Source organism: Drosophila tropicalis, unplaced genomic scaffold, assembly GCF_018151085.1.
Source record: "Drosophila tropicalis isolate 14030-0801.00 unplaced genomic scaffold, ASM1815108v1 contig_158, whole genome shotgun sequence".
NCBI lineage: Eukaryota > Metazoa > Arthropoda > Insecta > Diptera > Drosophilidae > Drosophila > Drosophila tropicalis.
Window position 1 is genome coordinate 1,672,087 of NW_027172602.1, and position 12,897 is coordinate 1,684,983.

Here is a 12,897-nt window from a genome sequence, read left to right on the forward strand (position 1 = left end):
GTTAAAAATAAGCAAACCATTTTTGTCCTCTGTGGTACTCATTCTTTGCTAATCTTTAAGGAGCATTACCTGATCCCTAGAAAAACATATATATTTTAAGAATCCTTAAAAAATTTTTAGAAGTGATTTAACGAAGTAATTGGTAAGGATTCCTTTGTTAGCTGCATCCGTCCCTGGTGACAATGCATATCTTTTTAACCTGCAGCCAAAATTTTAGGGAAAGAACACCGAAATCTATTTATATTTATTCTCATTTCAGAATTTTTAGGGTTTTCAAGCTAATTTAATCGGTTCCAGCCGATTTAATCTCGATTTAATTTAAAAATGTATTAAAACTCTGAATATTATGTTATTCATTATAATGTAAGAATAACTTACAAGTTAATGTTGCATAATTTTTCAGCCGACTCATTGGCTAAGATTCTGTAGAACCTCAGAATCATGTTGGCTCAACTCAAGCGTTGCGAATCTTTGAATTAAACACACATTCAGACATAGAACAGATAGGTTGTTGCTATTAGTTGTATCTGCAGGTAGTTTCACCCACTCCCCTCTCATAACCACCTGCGTAAGTTTCTTATAAACCTTTTTGTGAGTCATGCTCAAAGAGCGTAAAAAGTTGTCATGATTTCTGGTTCAATGGTGTTCAAAAACTCTGAATGTCACCGCCCGCATTTGCACAATTATTTATATATGTCCATGTATGTATGTATGTATGTATATACATATTCAAGTTGGTTGGTATGAAACTTCCGCTCATTCTACCCCTGGCCTCCGCCCTGCGTTCCAGTACTTCCGCTTCAAGTGTCCTCAGCCTTGTGCTGTGCGATTTTCAGTTTGTAATTTGTTTAAATCTTTTGCATAACCATTTATTGTTGTCTAACATCCAACGTTTGACCCAGAAAACCCAAACACAAAACCCAAAATAAAAAAAGAGAGAAGAAAACAGAAGTAAAGTGAGGAAAACTGAAAATAAAATGTCAAAGATGAAGTCCATTAAGCCCACAGGGAAACATCTGACTTTGACTTTCCGTTGACACTAGAGACCATGAATGATCTCTAGAAAGGCTAAATAAAACCACTCAAAAACAAAACAAAACCATTGTATATATAACAGATCACATTATAATAGATATGTGTTTTGACTGCGACTGTCCCCCCCTCCTACCATCATAATAATAATCGTCAACGAAGTTGCTCTCATCCGCATTTCACGTTTTTCTTTTCAAATTCAAATGCGATCGTTGCGATCGTTTGCAATAATTCGAAGGTTACTGAAATCACATATAATCTGACATACATTCCCACTGAAATCAATCATAAAGATATATATTGTTTATATATATATATATATATACATATGTACCTATATCTTTACAATATCGCTTGACACCCTCAGGTGTTTTACAAAAATTACATTTTGTATTACCAAAAGTTAGATAAGTCTATAAGTCCCGTTCGAAAGAGAGATCAATTTTTTTTCTCTGTCTAACATAAGCTGCAAAACAAAACATTTATCTTTAGTTAACTTTAAGTTTATTTCACTGAGAGTTTTAACCTGAAATCAAAATATAAACAAAGGCTACCATTCTACAAATTGCCCAGGACGACTTTTTCAGTAATTTAAGCCCAATTTATAAAGTTTGAAACTCAAATAGCTAAAATACATATATGGGAATGTTAGGAATTAATGAAAATCAGTCAAAAAGAAAAACCCATTTACAGATTTTTTGTGTTTAGAACTAGAGCTTGATGAAGTAAGGTTTATTTGAATATTTTTCATTTCTTTACCATTACCTAATATTTCAAATCAAAATTGAATCTAAAATCAGTAAAAAGAGATATCCTTTTCGAAAATCGGTTAACATTTAGCAAAGCTACAAGTTCGTCAAGTTTTGAAGAATTTTAGGATTTCTTAAAACTAAAATTTTGTCAATTAACGTGAGGCCTATGGCATCTAAATGACCAATCCTACAATATAGCCATATGGGGAATCTTTCACTGGGTTAGGTTGTCCGAATTGTCTAATTCTTGTTCCTTAAAGGATAATTGACAATATTTAGATTTGGTGTTTTGTTCAATGGTTCATTCTGTCTTCTGCAGACGAACCCTGTTTGTTTATTGTTTAAAACTTCCCAGGGCAACTGATGTAATGAACGAAATTAGCATTTATTCTAGATGACCATATTATATATATTTATGTACATACACGAATATACCTACATACATATATGTATATATGGGCATAGTTATAAATTTGTATGTATGTATTTAGTTAGAGTACTGATCGACCCCGGCATTTTTGCTGCTGTTGACGCGTGCGCAACGAAGTGAAACATTTTGAAACGAGGCAGAGACTTCTCTGACAGAGAGTTTTGTGCCCTATGCCAGTCAGTTTGCAAGTGGCTGTTGTAGTTGTTGTTGTTGTTGGAGTTATTGTTTTGTGAAGTTGACATGGCAGTGAGCGTGAAAAAATAAATAAATAACAATAAAAATGCCAAGGGGATGGCTATAGCCATATAGGCTCCAGCTGCATCCGAAGCTGAGTGGGTCTTCAATGTTGAGCAAACAGTCAGACCCACTAACCCTCCTTTCCATAAGCGAAAACAGCGACTGAATGCCGAATATGAGATACCCTGCACATAGACAGAGGTCTCGACAAGTGGAAATGCCTAGTATACCCGTCTGCCCTTTTGATGGTGATAGATAGATAGATAGAAGAGAGAGAGAGAGAGAGAGCATATTTAAAATAATATATAAACAAAAACACTCTTAATCATAGCCGTTGGCAGCGCAGTCAACGCAACAATTTTGTTAGTTTTGGCTTTTTGTTATTATTATATTCGCTGTTTTTGCATAGAGTGGGGCCCTGCAAGTTGGATATTTTTTTGTTGTTTGTATATTTTTTTGGAGTCGGCGTTTGGATTTCGGCCAAACAACATTGGCACTCGACGGGGCGAACGGCGAAAACGGCCAAACGGAAACCGGAAAACGTTGGGAAAAAAAATTAAAAAGCAATCAAAAAAACTGTAAGAACTGGGAACTAGGGGGAACATGCCCAGCAGTGTCGGGAATTGGAATGGAAATGGAAATGCTAATGTTAGTAGTTCACCGGTCATTGTGTGGAACGGTGCTCAGTATACGGCAAGCAGCAAGGAACTCGAACTTGAACTGTTGCGTCGCGAATACGGTCTAGATTCGCGTATGTTGGAGACGACTCTAGTGCCGCGCTATAAACGCCGCAAGCCATCAGCTAGTGCGCGTAATGAATACGTGAAAGGAGGGCATCTCAATCAACATTATCAGCAGGAGCAGCTAAAGCCATCCTCTGATTGGATATTACGTCAACAGGATCATCAGCAGATAATCAATCAAATCAATTTTCATCCTTGGCTGGGCGAACAAAAATTTTCGCATTTCGATTTAGTGCCCTGGCGTCGCACTCGATCAGCTTTGGATTTAACATCAATTGCAGATTATAACAGTGCTGCAAATGGACCAAATGGTACCGGGTCAGGAGGATTAGCTGGCGGTGGTGATGCCAAATCGTTGCGTGGCCTAGAGAAATTGGAATTGCGTCATAATCGTCGTCGCTTGCAACGTGCTCGCTCCACACAGCAGGGTTTGCGGCGGTTGGTCCGAGTTCGTCTGATCTTCTCCATTGAATTGAGACACAAACGCATGGAGATTTTGCGGCAAAGTGCTCTACCCATGCGGGTATTCGAGCAGAGATTCGCCCTAAGTGAGACGGAAAGTGCTGCCTACGAGAGAGTCCTTAAGGATGCCAATGCAGGTGTAGAACAGCATGTGGGTTACTTTAGTAAAAGGCAGCAAAAGGAACAGGAGCAGCCATATGTAGATGTTCTAGATAACGATGATGATCAGGATGATCTCAATGAGTTGGTTGTAGATTTTGCCAGCGAAACCGAGGAAGGGCCAGCAGATCACGAAGACGAGCAGGAAGAAGAGGCTCAATATGCCACCATTGCACAAAGGAAAACTAGTTCAATCAAAGACGAATTGAAAATTAAAGCAAAAGGAGATTCCGATATCCCGAAACAGGGTCAAGTGCCATGCATTAAGTGTCGCGATATTGCCATCAAATTGAGGTAAATTTCAAATCCATCGAGAAATGCAAGTTATGCAGATTATTTAACAATACATTTAGCATGGTCTTAATTTAATTAGGGAAAAGTCATTATAATTTCCTCTTTCTCTTGTTTTGTGCATTGTTTTCATGTCTCATCATCAATTGCGCGCTCTGACCAACTGCCCTGCAATGTGTTGCCAAATTGTAATGAGTTTTATTTTCGTTTTTAATATTTTTACTTTTTTTTGGGTTGGCACCTGCCGCCCTCTTTCTGAGTTGTCACCTGCTATAAAGCGCCTCGTTTCCAACTAATTTCAAAACGTGTTGACGCAATAAACTTAAAGAAAGTGGATGGGTGCTTTCTCGGTCTGTTGTCGCTTTTTTTTTCTCAACTGGGAAAATGAGACAAAGTCTGCGGATTGAGCTGACTCTTTTTATTCATTTTGCTCTGCTTTCAATTAATTTGTTGCTGCTGGTGTTGTTTGGCAGCGGCAACTTTATGAGAGAAATAATATTATTGTTATTATAGTTTTATAATGTGGCTGATGATCATGATAATAATGATGATGATGTTGATTGTGTTGTAGGTGAATCAGAAACATCAGTCTCTATTAGACTTGACCTGGTTTAGTGATTTGGAAAAGGGCAAATCATTTACTATAAAAATGCTCATGTATCTCAAGACATGTAACGTAAAGAAAATATTATTTTTAACGCACAGATTATAAGTCTGATTTGCCAAAATAATAACAAAAGGAGCAGATGCGGCCAAAAATTGTTATACAATTCGCAAATGGCTAGAATCATCAACAATTATTTTGAAAATTCGTAAAAATTATGAATCTATGCCGATTTGTGGCCGATTTTTAAAATTTATGACTTAATAACATTACTGGAAATTTCCTGGTGATTTCCATTATATTTTGCTCGATTTTCACCCAAAAGTCAATTCTTTTTTTTTAAAGATCCCAGCCAAAACTTTTCAAAATTGCGGTATTTAATACGATTTTTTTTTTTTTTTTGCGAAAAAAATTACATATAACATTTTTAAATGGAAATGAGCTAAATACAGTCTGAAAAAAAATTATTTACGTCTGACATCTTTAGTCCTTCGTTTTTCAACAAGTCTTCACCGTTTAGTCATATTTTGTGATTGGTGCTTCTTTTTTGCTTTTCAGACAGTTTATTTAGTTGCATCTCTTTGCTCGTTTTTGAACCTTAAAATATGAAATTACTTGTAAAATGTAAATTATTAAAAAACTTTATTCAAAAACACACATATCCTGCATCCGTATTACCCTCACTCAGTAATTGAGTGTTTTAAGTTTAAAGTGCATTTCATCAGTCCACATTTTGCGCTTTTTATATTGCAACTTTCTTAGAAAGTTTGTGTCTTAAGTCTTTCGTTTGGAGAGACTTCGAAAAAGTATGCAACAAAAAATGTTGTCTTAGCAGCTGAAAAGCCTACTTTATTTTTTTTAATTCTCTTATTATTTTCTTTTCATTGCAGAACCATAAACGACTATGCCCTCAACTCAAATCTATCAGCACACAAACTGCAAGCAACAACAAAACTAAATAATAAACTAAATAGCAATCCAAACAGAATGCATGCCCATCAATTGGATTCATATTTGGCCCATGGAGGCGGTGGCATTGGCATCGGCGGCATGCACAATTTGTTGCCAAACCTGAATATGAATCTAAATCCGAATATGAGTCAAATGCATCATCCGGGTAATATTTCTGGCAGTGAAAGACCCAATGGAGGAGCATTGGCTCTACACTACGCTGCCGCACGTGGATGCCTCGATTGTGTCCAATTACTGGTTGCCGCATCCGTGGATATTTGGTGAGTGTGCCACAAAGCGACACCATGTAGTATGTAGTACATACTTATCACATAAATATCTACTTACTTATTTATTTAAGTCAGGAGGAGAAAGCTTGGTTTTTTTTGTTTTGCTTGTCGGTTCTTTATGTCCGAATCGAAGTGGTCTGATGCCATTTAAATAATGGCAATTCAAGTGATTTGTGTTGCTCATTTGCTTTAATTAATGTGGCACGCAATTAAATTCTACCATTTTGCTGCCAACTGTAATTCCATTTACAAACTCTAGCTATAGTAACTGGGTTAAATTCCTAATGTCACATTGGCCAAGGCAAGCCGGGCCAGCCAGGCCAACCAGAGTCGAGTCCCCGCGACTTTGACCAAAAGCAAGCAGTTCTGCTCCTTCAGGTTTGTGCTATTCGCGTTTTGAAGTCAAAACCGGGCAAAAGATGTTTAGCCTTTGCAATAGGAAAAACCGTTGCAACTTGTTATTTCTTCTTTTTCTTTTTCTGCCTTGTTTTTTTTTTTTTTTTTGTCCGTTGTTGTTTTAAATCGAATTGAATCAAAGTGGAGCAACAGCAGCAACACATGCGCAGCTGACAACCATACTGGAGAGTTTTGAGTCATATGTATCTACTTCTATATGTATATATGTATATGTCGATACAATGCTCCAGCTAGATTAATTGATATGACGACAAGTGGACAACAAGGACGTTAGACATCGAACATAAGAAAGAACGAAGGTTAATCAAAGAGTTTGGAGTTGAGATGACAAGTTAATCCTGTAATTCGTAAGCAAGAGCCATTACAAAAACGAAATGTGGGTATTTTTTGAATCTATGACCTTAAACTAGAAATAAAATATATCATAACATAATATTTTTCATTCAGCTAGCACGATAACAAAAAAACAAGTTTCGATATAAATTCTAAACAAAATGAAAATTAAAATATGAAATAATCTTTAAATGGATTTAACAATCTTATGTGAAACATACGCACTTATATTAAATAATAATGGATACGATGTATGAATACAGACGGCTACTTCTGTACATACATATATTATTGAATTGACACAAACTTCCCGAAGAACTTGGAAAGAATAATATCAGAAGAATTAGTCAGTATGAAAGTACTCCTAAGTGTTTGTAAAGAATTGTCTGGGACTTCTTTTTTATTGAGATATTCATTTGGATCCTCGACTTGTATTGATTACAAGTATTTATAAGAAGGCAATCGGATAATATTGTGTATATAAAAGATGAGAGCTTCTAATTCTGTGTGTGTGTGTGTGTGTTAGCCAAGCTGGTTTAGTTGATGCGGTTAGATGCTACCACCCAACAGTTCCAGCTTCAGCTCCATCTCCAGCTCCCAGTTTGACTTCCACTTCGACTTGGTTGCTGTTGATGTAGCTGCTGCTGCTACTGATGATGATGATCGAGCTGAGTCTAAGACTGAGCCACTGAGGCTAAGTCTGAGGTTGAGACTGTGGCTATTCGCGTTTGGCCAGTCGAAGCGAACGGTGCTTTCATCGTCATCGTCGTCATCGTTGTTGTTGTTGTCGTGGTCGTCAGCATTATTTTTTTTTTTTGTGTTACCGTTTTGACCAGCCGTACTGATCGCTTAACCGTTACAACCAACCACAACAACACAAGCAACAATATAAACAACAACAACTGCAACAGCAACATGCAGCCATAGACAAAAAATTTAAATTTGTTGTAATGCTTGTCAGTATTTGTGTCTGTGTGTGTGTGTGTGATATGTTTTAGTTTAGTTTAATGCTTAATGCAACAACCAATGGCTGGGCCATGCCCCATGCAATGCGTTGCTATGGTCAGCCAACAAAAGCAAACCAAATTTCGCGCTTCAAAGTGTTTCGAATGCAGTTAACGAATCGGAACGTGAATTAATTAACAGTTTCAGTGTACCAAAGAACTGCAAGCCACAAAAAAGAAACAACAACAACAACAAAAAACAGTAGCAGCAACAACAACAACATCATAAAAAAAACCGCAACCATGAAAAGGTAGCAGCAGAAGCAGCAATATCCTCATCTTCTCAGCCATGGCCACTCAGTTACAATTAATCAATTGGCCAAGCAACGATGCAAGATGCAAAAAAAAATATATATCTAACAAAATATTTTTAATATTCACGAAATTTATAATATATTTTTTGCAAGTGATCAAAGTGTGTGTGTGTGTGTGTGTGTGTGTGTCGTACGTGCCAGGCCAACAGACCCTTTGTTTAAAAAGAAATCTTTTAAACTAATACCAAAACCCCAAAGCAAAGTCAAACAAACATTGGAAAACATATGAACAAAAAATGATCTTGGCCAACAGAGAAGGAATAAAATATTGAAGTTCAATTGGATGCAAAAAACTTGAATCTTAATGTAATAATTGTCATAGACTTGAGTACTTGAAAGCATTATTAGATAGATCCATAGGTGGGATGTCATCGCATTAATAGATCGATCGTCTTAATGATTGTTCCCCTTCCGCCCACATTAAAAGAAACTGGGTTTTGTCTTCTAATCGATTTGTAAACTATCGCATTTATCTAAACGACAGACGACAGTCAGTCAGTCAGTCTGGCATTCAGTTATTCGTGTCATCTAGTTGAAGTTGCTTTCATTCTGTTGCCCCCCCACACCTCCCTGCCCACTCCAGCGACCATTTCCACACGCAAATGTTCAATTAAACAGAGAGCAAAAAAAAATGAGAGAAGAAAAGAAAAGAAAACCAAGTAGATAGATAACTGTCAACTCGATTTATAACGAGACAAGCAAAATAGACATTAAATAAATTAAAAAATAATTATTTAATTGCCATAGAAATACACCGTCTATGTTCAATGTAATTGTACTGGATTTTCACCTACAAAACGAAACAAAAAACTAGACTAAACGAAGCAGAAGCCAAGGAAGAAGAAAACTGACAGAAGAAAGCACCAAAATGATGATGAGATGATACAATAAAACTAAAAAAAAAGAAAAAAATTGGGTGAAAAAAACATATACATTTTTAATTGGTTTACAATTCATTTCGAATGTGCGAGAAAAGCTGGAAAATGTGTAGCAACAACAACAGCAGCACGTCACCGAAGACGGTAAAGAAAGCAACTAACTCTCCTGCTCCCCCTACCCATTAGTTACTCCTCTTCATCATCATCATCATCATCATCATCATCATGGTCATCATGATCATCTTCTGGCTCTCTGTGCAATATCCATGAAGAAGTAGCTCATGTTAGCAGCCAGACCAAGACCAACTAGAGTGCCAGAGATACAACATTGAGTAGAAGCAACAATAAACCAATCCAACGCCTTCGCCTCAGCATCAGTGCGGGCCATGGCGGAGGTAGAAAGCACAGTGAAACAAGATTACACATAACAGCGAAAGAAGTTGCCTCTGTCAATAAAATGAAATGGACAAAGAAATATTTACTAATAGCTAGAGAGACTATTCTGAAATACATATTTAAATAGTTTTAGTTACCTTTAAAGGCACTTTAGTCGTTGAAGTTTATTCAGTTCAATAAAAATTTACAAAACGATTTCATTTCGTTTTTCACAGGGCTCATTTCTGACGATGTTTTTATAAAACATTTAATTGTAATAGTCGGTTTGAGCTTGCTAACATACTTTGCCCCACTGTGCAGTGTTTTATGCCAGGGCAAAATCGGTAAACAAAATGTTGCCTAGACACATAGACTCAAGTTGATGTTGGAGAGTTAAAGTTGGACTCACAGGCGTAACACAAAGAAATGTCTGCCTCCCACCTTCTCACTATCCACAATCCCCCATACCGTACCCCTTCCACCCTTCACATGACTTGAATGCTTAGTTTCATTTCACCCACAAAAAAGATAGTAAACATTAAGTTTTTTTTGCCAGAAGTTTTGCACATTGGTTTTAATCGCAGTGCGGACACTCTGAGCATCAGTTCGTTCAGACATTCAGTGCGAGTGACAACCGAACGATATAACTTTCGATCTCGGTTTTGGGGCTATATACATATATCTAGCCGTATTTGAATATGCAAATGCAACCAGTCAAAGTCAAAGAGACGGAAGCCAATAAATGAAGTGAATTTTCTTTAACCAGTTTGTTTTTTTTTCGATGTTTTATCGTTTGGTTTTTAACGGTATTGAGAAAATTCAAGGTATATATTATTTGAGGTACCTAAAGTTAACCATAATAAAAGAAACCAGTTAATTCTAATGATTGTGTTGTGAGAGAGGAAAAAAAAAGCGAAAGTGAAAAAAAGAAGAGGAAAACCGTTTCCATTTTGGGTAAGTGAGTAAGCAAAAAGAAAAAGCTAATGCCAGAGAAGCGCACTGAGAACTTGACTTGCACACACCTGGCACGCGCACACACACTCACGCACACCCACCCGGCCCAAATACCTATTAGTCCATCTGCCCATTACGCACTTAGCAGATGGCACAATGATCGCTTTCCCATAGGGTCTTTGGATCATTGAATCGCTTTAATATTGTGTGTATGTATGTGTATCCTTTAGCTACTTTTCCACCATCAATGTCAAAAAAGGCCTTTTGGGCCGCATGACAACAAGTCTGACTTCATATCGTCGTAGTAAACAGAAAAGCAAATCGAACAATGACATCCATACCATCATTGCCACAGAGGTAACGGCCATATTGAGTAGCAGCAATATCAATAGTAATTACAATAGCTCCAAGGACAGTGAGCAACATCATCTCAATCATCTAACAGAGATACGAAAGCAACAGGCAATAGATTCTAGGGCAGCAGGCAACGACGCCGACGAAGACACTGCTGACGAGGACGAGGACGATCAGGAAGAGGAGGACCAAGAGGAGGAAGACGAAGACAAAGAAGGACAATCTTTGGAAGAGAAAACTCTAAGAAAGGATCAAAACCAATTGAGTGATCTTATGATGATGGACACGCATCAGCAGCATCAACAGCAGAAGCAACAACAGCATCTGCATCAACTAAGAAAAACATCGGGCGATAATAAATTGCGGCATCTCAACGATGATGAGGCTGATTCGAATGATGATGAGGCATCTGCCATGCCCATGATGACTGGCGGCCAGGGTCAAGGCCGTAAGGAACAAAACAATCGACGCAGTGTCGTCAGGTGTGAAAATTGTACACAAACTTAAATACTTAAGACCTAGCACTATATTCAGTTCAGCATCTGAGGCAGACAAATCGCTTAAACGAATAGTACCTACTTATGTACATATGTACATATATCAAAATATTGTTACACTATGCCTAATCCAATGGCAAGGTGATATTCTGAAACTTAAATTAGAAATTCCACTAGTCAAGCATAAAGAAGTAATTATGAAATAACTTTTTTTTTTGTGTTTGCTGTCCTTACTTTTCTTTTATTGCTTTTACTAGTTCTATTTCACAAGTAATTTTGGCATTAGTCAAAGAACTTGGCCATGCTAGAAGCAGAGCATAGTTCGAGCCAACTCCTTTAAAACATTGTCCATACGTCATAATGACAAATAACTCGATCAAATTGTATTACGATCACACAACATATCGAACCATTAAACATATTACACTGAAGATTGGGATAGAAAAAATCACCGCTAGATGGAAAGCTGATAGCCAAGACAAATCTTCAATCAATGCTGACAGATGATACAGAAGATACATGGGACAAGAGAGATACTTAGATAGCATGGGGAGGGGAAAGAGTAAATTAGTATAGTTTTTTCTCTGTCAACAATGAGGGGCATAATATTTCGCAAAGAAGAAAGAAAAAAAAATGAAAGTAAGATAAATTTTTCATCTTTGTTTAAAATGTAAAGAAACTTCGAGTGTAATCGAAGTTAATTAGTTATATTATCCTCCTATACTTAATTGGCTCTAAAATATATATATTTCGTTTTTTTTTCCCCCTAACCAGCGCCAATACGCAAATGGACAATGATGTGACGCCAGTGTATTTGGCCGCGCAGGAGGGCCACTTGGAGGTGCTTAAATTTCTGGTGCTTGAAGCTGGCGGTTCGCTTTATGTGCGAGCACGCGACGGCATGGCACCGATCCATGCCGCTTCACAAATGGGCTGCTTGGATTGCCTCAAATGGATGGTAAGAAACAAGCAGCAAAAAAAAAAAAAAAAAACGCCAAATACAATCGAGTCTTAAAACTTGGCTCTAGTTAACTTTGGCACACACAAACACCACCATACAATTAATGTGTAGCACCAAAAACTGGATTCAGTTGCCACATCTTCTAGTATTAACTATTTTGGCCAACATCTTGCCACTAACTAACGGCATATCGAAGCTTGAAAGATTCTTCGTTTTCTTGGACAAATTTCCCAACCAGTTTGTTTTTTTTTTTCTTTTTGTCGCCTGGCCTATACACTTAATCAATTTGCATTAACTCTATTTCTTTTCTACCCTCTCTGCCTCTCTCTCTCTCTCTCTCTCTCTCACTCTCTTTGTGTCTGTCTTTCTCTTACTTTTCTATGTGTCTTGTGGCTGATTCTTTGCTTGGTTCTGGTGATTTTTCAAGATCAAACAGCTAAACAAGTAGTGGAAAATCACCTTTCTAAATTGAACTAAATAGTTGAATGAAAAACCACTTTCCACACATAAATGACAGTAACAGTTAGAGGACAAAAAAGACAGCGATGACAGCCATAGAGAAAGAGAAAGAGAGAGGGGAGATACAGTATCCTTGCTTCAGTTTTTGTTGATCCTATACTCATCTCATTTGGACAGGTGCAAGATCAGGGCGTTGATCCCAATTTGCGTGATGGTGATGGTGCCACGCCCCTACATTTTGCTGCCTCACGTGGCCATTTATCAGTGGTTCGTTGGCTATTGAATCACGGTGCCAAATTATCGTTAGACAAATATGGCAAATCGCCAATTAACGATGCCGCCGAGAATCAACAGGTTGAGGTAAGTCGTTTAGTGAATGTTTATTTGTGGCTCTTTGCGT

General features: G+C 37.4%; 2 protein-coding genes across 4 annotated transcripts in view; both read left to right on the forward strand.

Annotated features, from left to right (window-relative positions):
* Positions 1 to 12,897, forward strand: part of f (forked) — a 45,638-nt gene that overhangs the window by 23,098 nt on the left and 9,643 nt on the right. For 2 of the 3 annotated variants that reach the window (XM_068303122.1, XM_068303123.1), the window contains 3 exons: positions 5,601 to 5,942; positions 11,852 to 12,035; positions 12,675 to 12,857. In XM_068303122.1, coding sequence (XP_068159223.1) covers positions 5,601 to 5,942; positions 11,852 to 12,035; positions 12,675 to 12,857 — 709 coding nt within the window. Of the gene's footprint in view, positions 1 to 5,600; positions 5,943 to 10,970; positions 11,063 to 11,851; positions 12,036 to 12,674; positions 12,858 to 12,897 lie in introns of those variants that run through there. The other variant, XM_068303124.1, reaches the window with a different exon arrangement.
* On the forward strand, positions 3,055 to 4,113 carry LOC137582416 (uncharacterized). The gene has a single exon (XM_068296948.1). The coding sequence runs from the start codon at positions 3,055 to 3,057 to the stop codon at positions 4,111 to 4,113; it is 1,059 nt and encodes a 352-aa protein (XP_068153049.1).

What these genes read in the sequence shown, in the direction of transcription:
- LOC137582416 (XM_068296948.1), top strand. Translation starts at nt 3,055, where the DNA reads ATGCCCAGCAGTGTCGGGAATTGGAATGGAAATGGAAATGCTAATGTT.